Source organism: Micrasema longulum, unplaced genomic scaffold (assembly GCF_059751315.1).
Source record: "Micrasema longulum isolate JH-2025_06_02 unplaced genomic scaffold, ASM5975131v1 h1tg001880l, whole genome shotgun sequence".
NCBI classification, from domain to species: domain Eukaryota; kingdom Metazoa; phylum Arthropoda; class Insecta; order Trichoptera; family Brachycentridae; genus Micrasema; species Micrasema longulum.
In genome coordinates this window covers 139,316-160,636 of record NW_028279054.1, presented here as the reverse complement: position 1 = coordinate 160,636, position 21,321 = coordinate 139,316, and the positions used below count along the sequence as shown (strand labels likewise).

At 34.2% G+C, this 21,321-nt stretch overlaps 1 protein-coding gene across 2 annotated transcripts in view; it reads right to left on the bottom strand.

Annotated features, from left to right (window-relative positions):
• LOC148273663 (sodium-dependent neutral amino acid transporter B(0)AT3) overlaps positions 1-21,321 on the bottom strand; it is a 126,089-nt gene that overhangs the window by 14,518 nt on the left and 90,250 nt on the right. For both annotated transcript variants that reach the window (XM_088238392.1, XM_088238391.1), the window contains exons 5-9: positions 16,933-17,043; positions 14,218-14,459; positions 13,499-13,646; positions 3,715-3,916; positions 1,531-1,690 (exon numbers count right to left, since the gene is read on the bottom strand). In XM_088238392.1, coding sequence (XP_088094518.1) covers positions 1,531-1,690; positions 3,715-3,916; positions 13,499-13,646; positions 14,218-14,459; positions 16,933-17,043 — 863 coding nt within the window. The remainder of the gene's footprint in view (positions 1-1,530; positions 1,691-3,714; positions 3,917-13,498; positions 13,647-14,217; positions 14,460-16,932; positions 17,044-21,321) is intronic.

Sequence of the window (21,321 nt, the reverse complement as noted above, 5' to 3'; positions counted from 1 at the left end):
ATTGTTTCGTTCCGCCTTACGGATACTTTTAGTGACTTATTTAAGTTTGTCTTTTCGTGAATAAATAAAAACATGTGTTTGGTGACCTGATCTGACCTAATAAAAATTATGTCATCTCATGTATCAAAGTGCTTTTGTTTGGTTTTTTCTATCTAATAGTGACTCATTACATAAATGTCTTGTTCAAACTTGTAATGATTTATTTTTATTACGTTTTTTTCATACGTTCATAGCTGAATGCCTTCGGTATAATTTTTAAATAAAAATTTGGTGCTTACATCAAAAAATACGAAACAATCGACGAAAGAATACGAAGGTGTTACAATTTCCATTCTTCTTGTGCAATTTCCCAAAAAGTTGATTTTTTTAGTTGAGTCGTTTTCGTCCTAAAGGTGCGATATATCGGCACTTAGAAAGAGTCTGTCGGCCATTTCATCAAACTTGACATTGTAGAGCGCCGTCTCTGTTGCACGATTCAAATTCGAATCAGAACAGGGCTGTCAAAGTTTTCGTACTTATAATTGTAAGCATTATAAATAATAAATAACTGTAAGCATTTTTATAACTGATGACTTATGAGATGTCAAACGTTAGAGAAGAAGTGATCGTTTGTTTTTGTTTGATTTATAAATTAATACGGTATTTTTAGATTTACAAATTGTTAGAGGGTAATAATGGAGAGTTACGGAAAATACCTCATAATTAAAAGAGGTGAGTACATTAATATTCAATCAGTTTTGGAAATAAGCTATTATTAAAAAAAAACCCGTTAAAGCAAATAAAATAGATGCAATTTGGAAGTTATTAGATTAGGTACAATATTTTATGTGTAAATATGACGAACCGACGTCATACTGAAGCTATGTCATTTTAGTGCGTAGATATGTGTACCGTGACATACGCTTCTTCTTGTTTCATGTCGATGTACCTACCCAAAACTTGAAGGGGGGGGGGGTCGGTAGTATATCTCAGTAATCGCTAGAGAGAATTTATCTTCAACTTTACCGTCAAGGTGAAGGTATGACGTCTTTATCTTCCCATCATAATTGAGATCCTTGTATAATTAAACTAACTCGGTAACTACGGGTACGTTTTCGTGTCACTACTTTTAAAAATATTTTACTCTATAGGGAACGTCTATGTATTAATATGTCAATGCCAAAACCATTATAATAATCTAATTAATTACCTTATTAACTGTATTGATATGCAACTCATTGATCGATAAGTGATAGTTTAAAATATAATGAAAAGATTACAACCGATTTTTATTTTATGGACATTAAAATGTTTGTTTTTAACTATGAGAGGAATACGAGTACAGGGGTGTTTTTATTGTTTGTTTTAAAAAAAAGACGGATATCCGGCTAACCAGCCAAGGGACATTCCGGATATCTGGTATCCGGCTGAACCACTATCCGATTTATCACTACCTCTTTCCTCGCCGTTCCTGCAGCGTTGTGAAACACATAGTTTCCAGTCTCTGCACATACGGAAGCCGTTTTCGAAAATAATTTATTTTTAACTTACTTCTCGTGGCCGTAGACGTAAATCACAGCAATCATTTCCATCAGAGCAACGACCACAAGTCCGATTGTTCCGGCAAACGAGTCGAACATCTTCAGCCAATACTCTCCTGCCCCCGTAGTGAAAATAAGCCCGACCAGGAAACAAAACACGCAGACAGCACCTGGAAAAATGCCAAGGAAAAATAAGTAACAGCGCTGTTGCACCAAAAAAACATGAAAATTATCAGATAAAACAACACATTTAAGAAAACACGACAATGAAGCTTTATTTTTTGCTCAACTTTTATATAGCACAATATATAAAACTTGGAATTTTAAGTAATGTTTGATGCATGAATTTACTTGTTAATGTGATTGGTTTTATTCGTGGAAAGATATATCTATATATATATGTACATATATCCGGTTACGCCCCATTTACTGTATGTGTGTTACATGTTAAATTTATTTATTGCCTACTGGGCCCTGGCTAAGAAGTTACGATTCTTACTGTGGGTAAGTACGTGTAAGTGTTTTGTTTCCGGCCCAACACAATAATACTTTTTTCAAAAGCATACAACAAACAATGAACAAAATAACAACCGAACTGTCATCGTGTATGCACGTGCTTTTGATATTCTCACCGCGACCGCAAATAAGTTATTTTTGCGAACAATAATTAATTTAATCCACTGTGTCGTGTAATTGCATATAATAATCAAGGAACCACGTCAGTGCCCATCCTTCCTGACCACAAGATCTGATCTGATCCTGACTGCCGCAAGAGAAGTTCCAAACAACAAGGTGTCAGAACCCCAGTACAAGTTAGGTAATTGCATTCATTGCATTAGGGTTCGGTGGCAAAATAGATAAAGGTAACGCATTCCGCGAACCAGACCAATTCCGAGCGTTTATCTGCCAAAAGGCAAAAGGCGCGATAAATATCTATATAATATACAACTTTTTAAACATTTTGAGAAGGCAATTTCAAAGTTTAATGGGGTCTAAAAAGTTAGAATTTTAGTTTTCAAGGCTAATTTTAGTGTCAGTAGATGCATTAAACATTTGTTTCTCCAAGAATTTTTTTCACCATAGCATGTTCGCAAAAAATGCTAGAAATGTAATTTTTTTCCATAGTTACTGACATCATATTTTGCTGTCTAAAATAAAAACGGCAAAACATGAATTGTTCGACATTTCATAAATTGTGTTATCTATTACCCCATTTCTTAATACGCTATGTCATGTTTGTTGTTAGGTGACATATTTCAATTTGCCATCTTTGTGATGGAAAAATACACTTCTTTTAAAGTGACACGGCTTATATTCTTTAACTCTATTAACTCTGTGTGGCTGTGATGTCACACTAGTCGACATAGGACCCAAGACTTGATACATCTCTCTTATTTTTTGAAATGTTGAACTCGTATTTTTTACAATCTTTAAATTGACATTTTGACACCGGATTTGTAGAGTAAAATTTGTATAACTACGCTGGATATTAATACAAAAAATATTTATGAGAAGAGATGTCCGCTAATTAAGTAACACATCTGCATAAGAGAGAGCACGAAGACAGAACTCATAACAAAGAAGACAGAGACGCTGTTCTTTGGCGGGTGTTGTGTAAAACATATTCAGTCTTTAGTCGGTTGATGATAGTGATAGGGGACGCACGCGAATAATATGAGAGGCGTATTTATGATTTTAATTTGTTTTTCTAAAACAGGGCTAAATTATATGTTTATTTGCATAAATTATGGAAAAGGAATTATTAAACAGTATGTCACTAGGATTTTTTTTTCAAATGTCTAACCTTTAGAATATTCCGTATTTTACTAGTGGTAACACGATGTTACATCACCGCACGAAAAGGGATTATTTACCACAGTCTTGATTCAAACGAAGACATACCTTATTTTGCCAGATTATAAATCTCACCGAGACGAATCCGGTAACACAGTGACACATCATACTTGACTACGGCCGTTAATATATAAATAAATTAATAATTCTTGTATGTAAACACCGCCAAGGTGACTGAAGTCCTCCGGTTCGGTATGCGGTGGGCGAGCTGTCCTCCAACATGTCCGTCAAAACAATTGTTCCAGCGCACGGAGGCGCTGGATTTGAAACAATTTTGCCTAAAAGAAGCATTGACACACTGGTCGAACAATAAAGGCAGTAGGAAATGAGCCCGACTTACCAGTGACGTAAGGCTTCCGGATCCTCTTGAATATCTCGATGTCGAAGATGGTGCACAGCATTCCCTCCATGATGCCGATCTGGGAACCGAGCCCCAAGGAGAGCAGCATGAGGAAGAAGATGATGGACCAGAAAGGGGCGCCGGGGAGTTCCACGATAGCCTGCGTGAACACTATGAAGGCCAGGCCGGTTCCTTCAGCCGCCTAAGAAAACAAAGCAAAATGGACGAAAATATTCAACAGAAATAAAAGAATTTTTGCTTAGAAAAGCATACTTTTCTTAGAAAGTAGAAGTCAGGGTTTACAATCCATTCTCGCTCGCTTATCATCGCTTTGTTTAACATTTACCATTCTTTCAAATGTTAGTAATTTCAACAATTCTACAATTTCTACAATTTCTACAATATTTATTTATTTTATTTATTTATTTATTCATTTAAAATTACAAAATTAAATATTTATGAACTTATAAAGGCTTTTTAGGCTATGCCCGTGTCAAGCCACAATAAATAACAATAAAAATACATAGTAAAATTAATTATATCAAATTATAATGACATAGAATCACAATCTAGAAAAAAAGGTAAATGTATTAAATAATCAAATTCCAAAGAATACAATGCAAAAAAGATAGTCAGAAATAATTTTTAATATATAAATTATACAAATTAAGAATCAGACATAATCAAATATACAAAATAGTGGTATCATTAAAATAAACAAAATAATAGTAAAATGTAGTAGTATTAAAAAAAAAATTAACACAAAATAAGCATAATTGAACAATTAAAATATATAAAAGCATAATTGAAATGATAATTGAGTTATGTTTCTAGATATTCACTCAATTTTAGTAAGAAATATAAGGAATAGGAGCAATAAATCATATGCCAAATAATAGTACGTACTAAATTAAATTATACAAAAATACATAATAGTAAAATTAATTAGATCAAATTATAATGACATAGAATCACAATCTAGAAAAAAAGGTAAATGTAATAAATAATCAAATTCCAAAGAATACAATGCAAAAAAGATAATCAGAAATAATTTTTAAAATATAAATTACATAAATCAGACATAATCAAATATACAAAATAGTGGTATCATTAAAATCAACAAAATAATAGTAAAATAAAGTAGTATTAAAACAAAAATAACTCAAAATAAGCATAATTGAAAAATTGAAATATATAAAAGCATAATTGAAATGATAATTGAGTTATGTTTCTAGAAATTCACTCAATTTTAGTAAGAAATATAAGGAATAGGAGCAATAAATCATATGCCAAATAATAGTACGTACTAAATTAAATTATACAAAAATACATAATAAGAATATACCTACAGTCAGGCATATCGCGGCGTTTTCGAGTTACCTACTAAAAACTAATAAATATTGTGTACAATACACGTATTTATTTATTTTATTGGGTAAACAAACAATATGTATGTAGATTGACAATTTCTTTGTATACGAATGTGTTCAGAAAATAACAAGAAATTTTTGAATTTCGCGGGTTTGAAGAGTCCGGATTTATTATGTTGGTATACATGTCCCCGAAGTAGGCTAACATTTTTAGCTGTATTCTTTGTTTGTGGCAGCCGCTAAGGTTAGACGTGTTTTTATGAGCTCGGCGATTTTCGTTTGTTTAAAAAAACGGATCAAATAATTTGTATCAAATTTTGTGTAAAAAGTGAAAAAAGTGTAACTATTATATTTCTAGGGATATAGATATTGGTACATAAAGAAATAATGTTTTAAAAAAGCTTCATGCCTATTATGTACAAAATATATTGATGCATATTTCTATTTTAAGTTTTAATAATCCCGTTTTGTAAAATTTGCTCGTTGTCAAACGAGAAAAGCTGCCCGAAGGAGCTCTCTGAAATCTGGTAGCCTTAGCATATTTCTGCTGAAAGAAAGTAATCCGGAAGTACATAATATGTACTTCATTGGATTGAGAAGAGAGGGAAGTGAATTCTTCACTAACTGGGATTAAATTGATTGGACATGATCAATTCGCCGAAATGATTACAAAACTTTTTGAAAGCCTTGAAATTCTTTTTAGAAGCCACTAGATCTGTATATCCGACAGGACCTATAACAGGGCCACGGATAGTAGCGAGAAGCTCCATTCGGTAATCATAGAGAAAACGAGCAAATTTTCCGTGTATGTGGGCACCGCCAAGGAGACTTATGTCCTCAGATGTGCGGTATGTGGTGGGCAAGCAATCCTGTTTTGTATTTTTTAATTTTTTTTATCTTATAATTGTCGGCCTCGTGGTGTAATGGTCAGCGCATTTGCCTACCATGCAAGAGGTCTTGGGTTCGATTCCCGACAGAGTAATATGGAATATTTATTTAATAGGGTGTTTTCACGCTTAAATATTTCATAGTCCCTGGACTGGTACCTGAAGCGTAAGACTGATCATCTTACCTCCATGTAACAAAAATGATCAAGATACGCTGCGATTGGTGTACCAATTCAGTGCCCTATGCACCATTGAGTGCGGATAGGGAATGATGATGACGATAATTGCGATATCGTGTACTTATTTTATGTTTTTTTCAAAAAAATTCTAAATAATATATTTTTTTAAATTATTTTTTCTCACTCCTAATAGAAGTAATTAATATTATACAAATAGTGTTATCATATGTTTTAATGTAAAGAATTTTTACCGACAAGCCATATAAATTGGCTTGGTGAGTCCTGTAATAGTACAAATATAAAAAAATCGTCATTAAATAAAAAAAAAGTTTTTTCAAATATGTCTCAACAAACACGCGACATGTTTGCCTTGACAGTTGCGACGTCAAGGTTTGTGACGACATTCTATTTAAATTTAAACGATAACAAACAAAAGTAAAAAATTAACTAAATCGTGGCCAATACAATGAACCGTTTTCACGGGAGTATAAAAAGATATTTTATACTACTAAGTACGAAAAAAACATTTTTACTCGACAGTATTTCATGGACCCTTATTAAGTTATTATTGTTTAATGACGTGATATTCCCAGATGTACACATTATGTGTAATTTCACATTTTTAGGATATTTACTCATAGGTGACATCTGTTGATTTTTTAGTCAAGTTTTATTTCATGATAATTTATTATTGTAAATGGGAGTTAATGCCAAATGCCAAACAAGCTCCTGACGTCACTGCGACCTGTAAACCCTCCAAGCCTAGGTTTTAAAGGCTACTGGATAGAGGGCTAGTGCTTTCATCATCATCATCATCATTCCATTTCCGCACCTAATGGTGCATAGGGCACTGCATTGGTGCACCAATCGCAGCGTATCATGATCATTTTTGTTGCATGAAAATAAAATGATCAGTCTTACGTTTCAGGTGCCAGTCAAGGGACTATGAAATATTCTAGAATAAAAACACATTTTTATACAAATATTTCATGTCAACCATGTCGGGAATCGAACCCGAGACACCTTGCATGGTATGCAAACGCGCTGACCACTACGCGACGAGGCCAACTGGACACAAGACATTTTGACGTTAATCTGCGATAACTGAATTGAACTGATCTGAACTACATCAAGTCTGAACTGAAATCTACAAGACCACTCTAATTTACTTCTAAAGGTACCTAATACCCGTATGCAGAGACAAAACTCAAAGTGAGGAAAGTACATTCTATTGTCTTCACCTTTGGGTTATTCCCTGCATATGAGATTAGAATGTACTTTGCTAACCTTAAGTTTTGTCTCTGCATACGGGTATAAGGCTGCTACTGCTTTTATTTTAGCTGTCCATGGCGTTATCTGTACATCCGAGAGGGTAGTTTAAATCTTCTTCTATTCTGTCAGCAATTTGACATCCGCGCTAGGAGATCAGTATTTTAGATGTGCATCATTCACCTTTTGCACTGTCTTTAACGATTCAGGCGACAGTGGACATTGGTTTCCGGGTGAGTCTCACAGTTCTTATTGTATTTGTTTAAATACAACTTTTGTTATCTCTTATTTTCCTCGTACATTTTGTTAATCTTTTTCCATTCCAATAATGAATAAATTGTTTAATGGGCGGAAAACCTTAATCGGGTGTACGTGACGCGCTACGTTCTGTGATGAAAATATATGCATATTTTAATTCAATAGCATGCTAACCGAATTAGCAGACCTTGTTAAATGCTAAATCATATTCCTAAATATTTTGCAGGAAAAAATTGCTGGAAGTTACATAAAATCATCATCATCATTCCCTTCCGCACCTAATGGTGCATAGGGCATTGCATCGGTACACCAATATCAGCGTATTTTGATCATTTTTCCAATATAAGGTATGTAGTAGCCAGAGGCGGTTCCTTAGTATGTGCATAAGTGCAGTGCACTGCCAAGTAAAAATATGTTTATATTTTATTTATAGTAAAAATATGTTATAGGTAGCGACAAAAAAACAGGGATTCGTTGCAATATTATACTCGTAAACATCATAATATTAAATACTAGCGCCAAAAGATCTAGCGAGATCGACTCTAGCGGACGATTTTCACATCTTGTCTACGCATGCGCAATCGTTCCTGTGCATGTTCTGTTTTGCACAATTCTTTACCCTGAATTTGTATGAAATATGTAATTTCTCCTAAGATCGTCATTTGAGCGAGATAGACAACGCTTCATACCGGTGAATCGTGCGTTGAGAGAAAAGATTATATACATACTCTGGGCATTGCCGACGCATGCGCGTATTTGAAGTTTAAAGTGCGTTTGCAATGTCACTTTGAACATGCGTAATGACATGATGTTAGTGCGAATTTAGTTGATTTAGTATCCTATAACGTGCGTATAATGTTAGGCGAATTTAGCGTTCCTGGTTCCGATGCGCAGGCTGTCATCTGTCATACTATTGCCCGTTTATCATGTCCTATTGTTATAATATTATTGAACTTAATATACAAGTTACAAGTTGACAAAATGTAAAGAAATGCACTGCCAAAGTTTTCGACTTTTTTCACTGTCTCATTTTTAGCCTACCTGTCCTATTCCGGAAAATCGCTATCCGCTCTCAAAACCTTTTTAAAATTAAAATCAATAAATTAGCATTGGAAAATAATTACAATTTCCGGTTACTAATGCTAATTATTTTCTCGCTGAACGTACCAACTACGCGAAAGTAAAATGTATGCAGAATTTCCCCAGCTCAAGCACGCTGTGTTCTTCCAATCGGAAAACCAATCAACAAGGTGATTATCGGACGCCCAAATTTCAACACGCAAATATGTAACGTGTCTTATAATACCCGAGGTCAAATTTACCCAACAAAACATGTTGTTATTTTAATAATAGCTACTGGCAGCTATCATTGAAATTTTGAAAACAAATAATAAATATACAACACGAGTTGAACCCGGCAATGCTTTGCTATTGCTAGATTTAAGTATTTACTCGCGTATGAATAAAACTGATTAATATCTTAACGATACATTTAATAATTATAGAAAAAATGTAACACAATTTATAAAATCAAATAGTCACTTATGTTATAGTCCTTAAAATTGTAAGATGATTAGAATGACAGTTGTCAGAAAAACTGACGACATAACTTTGTAGTAACGTCTAAGGAGTGATTTATATTGACACACGAAAAATCGTTAGTATTTGGTAAGTTAATTTATTTTTTTAATACAATTCTTGACATATAAATCAACATAAATATATAAAATCGGCTTTAAAATTTAAAACAAACTAAAATAAACCTAATTATTTACGACGTTCTTACAAGATTATATCATTTTGCAAAAACGTTAGAGATGGGACAAATTGATCAATGTAAATTGATCGAATAAAAAAAGTTCGTTTGAAAACTATAAATGTCTTATTTTTGGTGAATAATTGTATTCAACACACTATAATAGGCTTGTTTTTGCGTTTTTTAAATCAATTTTCGCATGAAAAATTTGATAAAATCGATTTGATCGGTACATGATCAGTGATTAGTAATTTCCCATCACCATTGATTTGAGTTTGACAGCAGTCATTCTAATCATCTTACATTTTAAGGACTATAGTTAGGTAAAAAAAGTTGTGATAACCTGTTAGTAATAATTAATTGTAATAACTTTTATAACACAATAGAATTCAATTAAGCAAGCCAATTAAAAAAAGATATCAACAATATTTTGAGTTTGTCCAAATTTTTGTAGACAAGGTTTCAGGATAAAGGTTTCAGCTCTATTACTTCACAAGCATCAACAGATGAAAGAATTGAAGGAATATAGATGTTAAAATATGGGCAGAATGGTGAATGTTACACAGTGTGTAAAGTGGCCACTTAAACCAGCCATTGATAGGTCATAAGCCCTGTAGATGCCTAGACTTTTATGTTACCTTCTCTTAAATGTTCTTCATCTCTGTTATAATATGTTGAAAAAAATATCTATTATAAACTTTTTATTTTATTTGTGCATGCTGTGTTCACATATAATTGATGAACGATCTGTGATTATTATTCTGTGTGCTTATTACCAACAAGCCGCGAAGTTGACAGGGCCGAACACGGCTTTGCCCCGCAATACGTAATCCGATGCAACATCAGCTCATACAAGTTATTAAACGTCGTGCATCGAACGAATAAACACATTTCATCTCAAATCGATTCACATCCATACAATACTAATGTCATATGTATTGTTTATGAACCAAAATAAAATATATAATAAAATAAAATGAACACAATCTAAAGTTTAATATTAATTATTGTATTAGGCTTACTTGTTGTACCTAGTTACTTGTTTATGATTGAATTCAAGTACTTAAAATAATTTATTTTCAAATATTGAATTTAAGTAGGTACCTAGGTACTTCTATATGTTTAAATTCCAAAACATAAAATTATTAATTTTCAAATACAGAATTATTTTTGCAAATGTAGAACTCTGATCTTCCAACCAACAGGGGTGCACTGTATGTGGGAATGCGATTTTCAAAAATGTATTCAATGTCAGTCAATATTATTTTATCGTTGCTGAAAATCCATTGAAAAGAAATAAATGGGTAGAAATTATAAGGAATTTAAGGAAAGAATTTGATTCGGATCCATAAAAAAATAATATTGTTTGTAAACATAAAAAAAAAAAAAATTATGCATAAAAAAATAACGTCTTTCCATTTTTTTGTAAATGCATTTTAAGCGAATGCAGCCCTGGTGAAGGATAAAAAACTTTTAAGCTCCTAACTTTTTTTCTACTTAGTAAATCGAAGTTTTTTAACGCTATAAACACGCTCGTGGCAAAGATCTACATTTCGCTGAAAACCGCATGTAAATTGGTCCAGTTGTTATTCAGTCCATCAAACATTGCCTTTTATTTATCATTTATAGACAAGGAGATTACGAATTTTATTCGAAAATGAAACATTTAATGGGATGAGGAACTTCAGCCCTACGCGATAATGTACGCGAACCCGAGACCTCTTGCATGGCAGGCAAACGCGCTGACCACTACACCACGGGGCCGATAAAAGTAAATTTACTAGCTTAATAAATAGTGAATATCATCAATTTTGTAGCGTTACATTCTAAAGTTTTATGTTTTATAGCGTAGTATTTTTAAAGGTTTTGCGGTTTTACTGCTTAATGATTTTTGGGGTTTCTGTTAAATTGCGTATTATTTCACTGTATTCTCTTTTACTGCGTAGGTAGCATTTTTTAATGTTTTTTGTTTTATTGCGTGACATTTTCAAAGGCGTTCTGTTTTAGCGCATGGCAATTTTATACATTTTCTTTTTAACTGCGTAGTGTTTTCAAAGGCGTTTTGTTTTACCCTCATACCGCTTACCGCTATATAGAACAAAAACCATTAGGATTATGAAGTCAAAGCTACAGTTTGCAGCAAAACAATAGGTCGAAGGTACTCTGGTCGAGAATTGCACGCACAGCGACGAAACCATCCGTTACACACATTTTTCTTCTTTTTTTAAAATCCGCTCCTAAATGGAGCACGTGGACATCACTAAGTGCCTCCGGGAGACTCCATCGCCAACCATCACTCTCGCCTCCTCGCACGTCAATCCAGCGTCCCTTGGTTCCGCCAAATTCAGTCGAAAGATCGTCATCGACGGCCTTTCAGGATGGCGTGAGCCCGCAGGTTTAAAAAATAATCAACTTGGGTTTAGGTTCTCCTGAGGCATGCGCAGCACGTGGCTAAGCCAGGTCCACCACCGCATCCTCAAGACGCTCGTTATAGAAAGCTGCTGTGTCGGTTCTCGGACTTCATTGTTAGTTGTAAAATTGAACCACGTTATACCTAATATTCTTCTCAAAACTCAGAAATTCGGTGTTTTGAGCTTTGGTAAGGTGCTAAAATTCGCACCCATATAAGTAACACACGTCTGTCAAACCGAAAAATTCGACGCTTTTGTTCTATGCAATGTAACGATATGGCATCTCTATAAGCAGCAGCGTGTTATATACTCTGAAATTTTACCGCATGGCATTTTTAAATATTTTCTGCCTGCGTAGTATTTCTGTTTTACAGCAAGGATCTGTGGAGAGGGGAACTCGGCGATAGGCTCTGGATTATGCCATCCGAAAGCACAAACACCGCCCAAAGTTTGGACTTCCCTACGTGGAAAATTCTCAGCAGACTAAAGGTAGGAGTGACCAGGTACACATATAATCAACAGAGCCGGGGTTTTCTGGAGAGAGATGACACAAGCTGCGATTTTGGAATGGTGCAGGATGATTCTCATCTGCTACGGTATCCACAAATGCGGCTGACTAAAAAGGATGATTTGAAGATGTCCTTTTACAAGGCGATATCTGTCGCTGATATCGGTCTGAAGTCCGGACCCGATAAGTAAGTATTATAGAACTGCGTAGTAATTTCAAGGTGTGAATTTTTAGGGTGTGATTCTATTAAATGCTGCGAATGCCCAGTTGCATCACACCGTTGCACAACTACTAGTCCAACTCGTTAGGGATCACATTCATAACGATGTGATCACAGCAGATAATAAGAGGATAAAAGGCGAATTTCTAGCGCCTCCAAACCAGAACCAATCTAGTATCATACACGGTCAAAATAGTGCAGGCAATCGGTAAAATAAATCAAAGTAGGGAACGAAATGCTGAACTACGAGTGGAAAGGAAGGCAGAGTAGTCAACAGACCGGCTTCTCCTCAAGAGTTTTGAGTGGTTTCCTCTCCATATAAGCAAATGCTGATAATTCCTGACTGGCTCACTTTATCATATCCTTCCTGTTTCCAAAAGTTTTAAATAAAATTAAAGTAATATAATAGAAAAATCCATTTGTTGAAATATAAACCTTGTAAATCATAACCCTAATAGGCATAATATGGGAAACCACTATTGTCATATTTTTCCAGCAATCACTATGGCGTGTACATCCAACAAACAGTTGTCCTGGGGTGCTATTCTGAACCGCTCTCGCGGCACGAGAAAGCAGGTTTTTTCAAAGTATTTTGTAAGTGAATACGCGAGATAATACGGCCGCGAGAGCGTATGGAATACCACAGCTGGCCTTGGAGTAGCGCTTTCGCTGTAGTGATTGCCAACGTCAGGGGTTCTGATAAGGCACCGCAAGAAGAATTTTTTTCAAAGGCATTCTGTTTTACCGCATAGCATTTTCAAACGTGCTCTGTTTTACTGCGTAGCATTTTATAATCTTTTGCGTAACATTTGAAGGTGTTCTATTTTACTGCATAGCGCTTAAGAATTTTACTTAGTTAAATTATTTAGGGTGTCTGATTTAATGGGTAAAAGGTAAGGGCTTATTTCACAAACAATTTGACTTACCTCGTCCAGTTGCTTAGACAAGCTGCAGACCTCGAGGCCGATGGAGTAGTAGGTAGAGTTGTCCATGGCGGCCAGCTTGGCGTCATACATTTCGATAGTCACATTTCTAGCCGGAATGATGTGGTGATCAAACATTTTCCCCATGTTCCTGCAAAAATACAGTATTTCAACCATCCGGATTGCTATTTTTTATGTTCAAAGCTTTAACTTTGAAGTCAAATATTTTAATTAGTATTAGCAAGTTGTTAGGAATAACATTTTTCTTCATACTGCTTTTGTCTCATCTAATTATAGACAAAATTCATATTTATGGCGATCTTTCAATAAATATAATGTTGTAACAAAACCATTAAACATATATTTATTTATGAAAAATCATAATGAGATGCGGCGTTGGCTTTAGAAATAATTTTGTAGTGTTTTTTTTTCATTTGTTTCTTTTGGATTTAGATCATTGTTTATTTTATGTTTGAGAAAATATTTTAACTTCCTGTGATGCTACTTGTGAAAACCTGTAATTGGCTTATTTGTTATTTGTTTTTTTTTAAGCATGGTAAATGTAGCGGTTGGTTACCCTAATCAATAATACAAATTAAATAAAATATATATAAAAACAATAATTTTGTTTTTTTTGTAAATATTGTATTTTTTTGTTGTTGTTTTCTTTAAATAAATAAAATAATACAAGTAAGATAAAGGAATAAAAATGTCCAACTTACGAGTCGATGCACTTGTCGACGTTGGACATGGCCTTGAAGCCGAGGATGGAGAAGATGACCACGCTGGCGTAGATGGCCGTGAAGGCGTTGCAGAAACTGACCAGGATGACGTCGCGGACGCAGTTGTTCTTGGGCGAGTTGTACGAGCCGAAGGCTATCAGGGACCCGAACGCCAGCCCGAAAGAGTAGAACACTTGAGTGGCAGCATCCAACCACACAGTAGGGTCCAACAGCTTCTCCACCTACATAAATATATAAATAACATTGCAAAGTGATAGTGCAAGGATTGGAAGGGATAATAAGAGTTTGACAATTTTCACAGAAGATTTGACAGCTTGCCCACCGCATCTGAGGACATAAGTCTCCTAAGCTATACCCCCCATACACGGAAAAGTTGCTCGTTGCCGAATGAGAAAAGCTGCCCGATGGAGCTCTCAGTAATCTGGTAGCCTTGCCATATATGTGCTGAAAGAAAGATATCCAGAAGTACATAATATGCACTTCATTGGATTGAGAAAAGAGGGAAGTAAATTTTTCACTGACTAGGATTGAATTGATTGGACATGATCAGTTCACCGAAATGAATACGAAACTTTTTAAAAGCCTTGAAATTTTTTTTGGAATCCACCAGATCTATTTGTCCGACTGGACCTATAACAGGGCCACGAATAGTAGCGAGAGACTCCATGGGGTAATCATAGAGAGGGGGAAAGGGACAAGACCGCAGGATGTGTTCAGAAGACTGATTAGGATATCCGCAGCAGCTCGAAGGGGAATCAACAATATTAAAAACAAATAATTTGTCTTAAAATTTACCATGACCTAATAAAAACTACGTAGTCCAGTGATCAGAGATAAGCCAAGAAGATTTTGAGACTGACGAATTAAAAGGAAAAAAATAAAGGGGAATATTCTCCCTGAAGGGGAATATTCCCATCGCGATTTCCAAGCATCAAGAAGAGCATTTTTCTTTATTCGATTGAGACATTCCTTCAGTTAGGAGTAATAGGACGCCACCAATGATATAAGAACGCTTTCTTTTTAAGTGGAATTTACGGATCGTCGCTGGACCTCCAGATTCGACGGGGACAAGCCCGTTAAAACCGGGAATGCATCCCAGTTCAAAGGATTTGACAGTACCACTTTGAGTTTCATTATTCATCTTTAATAGCATTACATACTACAGCCTACATCAATCGATGGCTTCCATGAACTTTCGCCTCCAACTTCTGCCATCCTGTGTATCCTGCAGTTAAAGACTTCCTGTGGTGCATCCTTTTTTATGTCATCTTCACATCGCAGCCTTTGTCTACCCACTTTTCTTTTGTCTCCTAGATGCCCATGTCCATCTAAGACTCTTTTGGTACCAGTTATGATATTGAATATGATTAACGAAATTTGCTTATTTTTCCGTATTTTCCGAAGTTTTGTAATTTTTCGATATGTTTGTAATGTTTGTTTGTTAGTTTTTTTTATATGGTTGTTTGTACTACTATTAGGACATTAGGAATTGTGTTAATGTTAGTTAAATTTACTTAAAGTTTGTCAGTTTTATTAGAGTTATTGTTTTCGTAGGAGCGTTTAGGGTTTTGTTAGACTTTGAAGGCTATGTGGTAGTATTTCCAAAGGTTTGACTAGGATTATCAACTTGCAGCGCCAGCTCTTACTAAAAATAAATCATCACTTACTGACAAGGGACGAAATATGTACTTTGTAACTAAATACGAGCATATTATTCTCCTCTCCCTTGTAATTAAGTATCTGGTTCACCGTGTCTTTGATTTCAGGAAACTGGAGCGTGCAGGATACGAAATACAAACTTAAACAAATCCTGACGAGACATGGTGGGTTCATGAGCTACCTGCACAGATTCAAGCTATCCGAGATCAAAACCTGCCCATGTGATGATATTATTCCTCAAGATGTCCTCTATCTGTTGATACATTTCCCCTTTTTTAGTTTACTGAGAATGCAACTGGAGGTAGTACTTGTCAAGAGAGGTAACATTATACATTATAGATATATAGTAAAGGCAATAAAAGGTACTAATGATAGCAACACACTAAATGCTAAACACTCTTCAAATGTGTCGGAAGATCTGTCACAAATCCTGACGAGACATGGTGGGTTCATGAGCTACCTGCACAGATTCAAGCTATCCGAGATCAACACCTGTCCATGTGATGATGTTTCTCCCCAAGATGACTTTATCTGTTGATACATTGCCCCCTTTTTAGTTTACTGAGAAGGACTTATCAAGAGAGGTAACATCATACATGATATATATAATAAAGGCAATAAAAGGTATCAATGATAGCAGGACACCAAATGCCAAACACTATTTCAGTGTATCGCAAGAACTGTTGACAAACGACAACAGTCCGCCTTCTACTGACGAGTTTTCTGTGGTTTCTCCGTCACTCCAGCAAATGGGGAGAAGCTTCTAAAACAGACCACAGCCTAAACATTCCACCAGATCCTTGCATATTATAATCATATGACGAAACAAAAGAGTAAAATTAAATTTTAATCATGGTTAATGAAAAATGGAATTTCTCGTTTTTTGAACGAGTGAAACCGGTAGAAAGACCTTCGGTCGTTATAACAGTTTTTGGGTATGGGAAGGAAATGCTTTCGCTGATGTAAAATACAAGAAAGACACGCGAAATACATTAAATACATGAGTAAGACGTGTAAATCACGTGAAAGGCATACCTTGGGCGTATACATGTGCATTAAACCAGCTCCGGCTCCCTTCAGGGTGATTCCGCGGATGAAGAAGATGGTCAGAACCAAGTAGGGGAAGAGAGAAGTGAAATACACCACCTGAAAACAAAAAAATCGTTCAATTAAAACCGGCACTATGTTTAAAAATGTAATTTTTCATCGTTTGCTTTTTTTTATTTTTTTAAATATTTTATTTATTAATCATATAACACAAAGTATTTTACAAGTTGGATTACATTCCCAGGAGTTACAACAACTCAATTCGGGACGTAAATAATATTAGCATTTAGAAAATAGCACATATTGAGAACAACAAAGAAACAATTAAGTTTAGCACCTTTATAATTAAATATACAACAACAATATATACGCCTAAAACCTTTTCTTACACAAGGAGAATAAATATGCATAAAAAAACGCTTTTAAGAATAAAAAAAAGTAGTGAATCCAATAAGATAGATAAGGTCATTAACATCACATGCCATGCAGGTGATGCTGCCATAGTGATGATGAGAACATATCCATCTCAGTTAGTAAACATCTGGATGCCTAAGAAATATCGTATAGTACAGTGAACACATGAATATTGGAAACATAATTGGGATATACAAAACGTGTGTCAGACCAAATCATGGTGTATACAACACGGGCGAGGATAGATAGAGAGAAAATATAAAATACGAAAAACCAAGTAAAAAAACTCAATAGAAAAACCAAATAACTGCTCAGAACGTCAGAGATGAAAGTACTAAAGGCAATCGCAGGGAAACCCAAAAGAGGCAGAATCTAGAGTCAAGAAGTTAAGACGGATTTGCGTTGTATCAAGGACACTTGCCAAACTTATTACCCTGTTTAATGTACCTATTTTGTTTAATTTGAAATTTATTTATGTTTAAACCCTTACAGATGACATTCATTTAACAAAATATTTTTTTCTTTTTAAATTCACATTCTATAGATAATGATAATATTTTTAACGTCTTTTGTAAAGGTTGTCTGAGTCTTTTGTTTAGTTTTGTTTAATTTTGTTTGGTAGTTTATTGGGTAATTTAAGTCCCTGGTTATTAGTCTTGACTGTCCTTGTCTTGTTTTAGAATGTTGGATGTGATATTGTTCCTATATTCTCGTATTGTGTCCTTGCCCCGCTTCGTGACGTTCGGCCGAAGCCCATTTTCCGGGGTAGTCGAACTGTCGCGGAAAGGTTAAAACTAGAGATGATTCATTCGAATGAAAATAATCGAATGCATTCATACATCGAGTGCATCAACAATGAGCAACATTCAAAAATGAGTAGGCGGTAACGTAGGATGTCAAAAATAATCCATTTAAAACGAATGGTTTTAATTTCTGTAATTGATTCGTTTTATCCACGGTAAGTTTGGTTTGCTTTTTGTTTTTGGTGTTGTAGTAAGATTTGTGAACAGAATAACGATGCCATTAACATCCTTAAATAATAAATAGTAAATTTAAAAAATGTATAACTATAATAAATTAACTATTAGGTAGTCATGTAATTGTTTATTTAGCATAAAAATGTCCGACTTAAAACAGGTTTTTTAAAAAAAAAATATTTTTCAAAAATATTTACAATATAGTCTTAAATTAAAGTCCTGCTGAGTTGCATATGTACAACTCGTCCGCAGGTTCTTATAAATTGCATCGATTATTCACACTTAACCTACATTAACAATAATTTTACTTGAAAAACATTACATTATTAAAAATTAAAAACTATCACTAATACAAAAAACTTTTTTCTATTAACCATAATTTGAGCAAACGTCTCACTCCTGTATTTAACTCAGTATATTTAATATTGTTTAGTAATATGTTTAATATTTTAGGTATACTGTAATGCAGTGTCTTTTTGCCACATTTATTGCAATATCTAGGAACAGCTAGCCCTTCTAGTGGTCTATTTGCATTCGAGTGAATTCATTCGACTACTTTACTGCATTCGGGCTTTTATTCGACTGAATTAAGTAATTGAATGTAGTCGACTACTTTCATTCGACTACTTTCATCGCCAACTAATTCGTTATGACGTAATGGGCGCTGGGATCTGGCAGACGTGATGGTTGAAATAAAATGTTTTCTGTAGTTATGTCAGCACAGGTAAAATAAAAATGTTTATTTATATAATTAATATATAAAGTGCATCCTTTAACAATAAACACAACAATAAAATAAAGTTACGTTTGTTTATGGGTCTGCTGCTAGCCTATTTGTGTACTCCGATCTGAAATATCAACACAATAACAGCTGATTGTAGTTTAATATGCGTGGCCTTAACAATAAATATGAAACAAAAATATTTTAATTTTCATTCTTTGTTTGGCAGATAAATATTAGGTTATGTCAAGTAATGATAACCACAGATCATAATTATAGCCATGTAAATATTCTAAATACCATAAAGTAAGGATCATGGTTTACATTATTATTGCCATAGTCAAAAAAAAAAGAAACAAACTGACGTACCTACCTATGTAGGTTTATAATTTGTTGCTCTACGGGTGGTATTTTTTAATTTTCAAACCATGTTTCCATTTTCCCGTTTGTTTGAAAATCAGTATTAATTTGTTTTCAAAATTTTTTTTTTTTTGTATTACTTTTTTATTAGGGTTACTTCAATAAACACACGACTTTTTTCGTCTTCGCGTCCCGGCTTTCTAGAAATGTAATCCGTATTGAAACGTGACTTCTGTTTTTCATATAATATTATTAGTTTAAGTAAAATAAAAATTCAAAACATTTGAAAATATTCTATTAAGACATGGCATGACCAAATCCAACAAATACTTAAAGATGGACATGTCAAAAGTCGGAATAATCGGCGCGCGTGCATGAGAAGATGTATGAATGTAGAGGAAGCGAGATCTGTATGCAAAGATAGAGTGTTGTGGCGATCTATCCTCTCTGCCTACCCTTACGGGGAAACGGCGTAATGGTTTGTTGTTGTTGTTGTTGTTGAAAATATTCTAGAATGTAACTAACTTGAAGTTTTCATAAATTGTAGGTATCGTTTTTTGCTTGTGTTCATATTGATATTCCTTTCTATTTGTGTTGTTTTTAATTTTAATTTGTAAAACCCAATACGAATAAAATTTTAATGAAAAATTCGTTTATTTCAAATTTTACTGAAATTATATATTATTTTCGTTGCGATTTAATTTATCACATTTTGGTAGAAGGGTCTTTCTTATAAAGGAAAAAAAAGTACCTAGCATTCCCAAAGCATGGATATTTTTCCCGAAAAACGGAGTTTGTCTTTGAATAAATTTCTGTGTCTATTGTCCATGGTATATCGGAAATGAATGATTCATACGATTATTTCATTCATGCAATTATTAATCATTCGATTAGTAAATTTAGTCGATTATTTTCACCTCACCTCTACTACTTACCAATGAAAAGTTACTACATTTTTTTTACGTTTATCCGAACGGTTATTACCAAAGATTTTTTAGTAAATTTTTGTAAGTATACTTGATTATGATTAATCTTAAGAGGAGACGCGGTCCGACTTTTCTGCATACAAACGTATTCACGTATTTTCGCTCTGAATTATGGCTCTAGAGAAATCGTTTTTTTACAAAAAATACAAAAACAACAAACTATCATACCGTTTCCCCGTAGGGATAGGGAGAGAGGATAGAACGCCACATCACTCTATATTTGCATTCATATCTCGCTTTCTCTACATTCATAGATCTTCTCATGCACGCGCGCCGATTATTGTGACTTTTTCCATATCCATCATCAAGTGATTGTTGTATTTGGTCATGCCATGTCTTTCTCGGTCTTCCTCTATTTCAGCATCCATGAACATTCGCATTGTAAATATTTTTAGCCGTTCTTTCGGTGTCCATTGGTATCCAAACCAGCGCAGAGCTCTTTTTTACTCATTATAGATATTTGCAAATGGCGTATCCTTATGTTGTTTCGATTTAGAATATGGTTTATTATGGGAACAAGAACGCAAAACACACCGATACAGAAACTTTTATTCTGGTACTCTGTCTAAATCCATAAAAAAATAACAAAATCGGTTCAGTTTAATGTTCGAACACCTATTTATCAAAATTCTCTGTCCTCACAATTTATGTAAACCGAAACACAAAAAAAACAATGTATACGACATACGTACATATTTAATTTGGACTAAGTACAATGATTGATATCAAACTTTCAATTGTGTTTATTTAATATATTTGGCAAGAACTCAAATCTAGCAATAGCAAAGCATTGCCGGGTTCAGCTCGTTTATAATAATAAAAAAAAAACAAATATAGAGTAATGTAATACATAAGAATATAAATAATATATGTATATATGTATATGCATAAGAATATAAATAATATATGTAATAATATA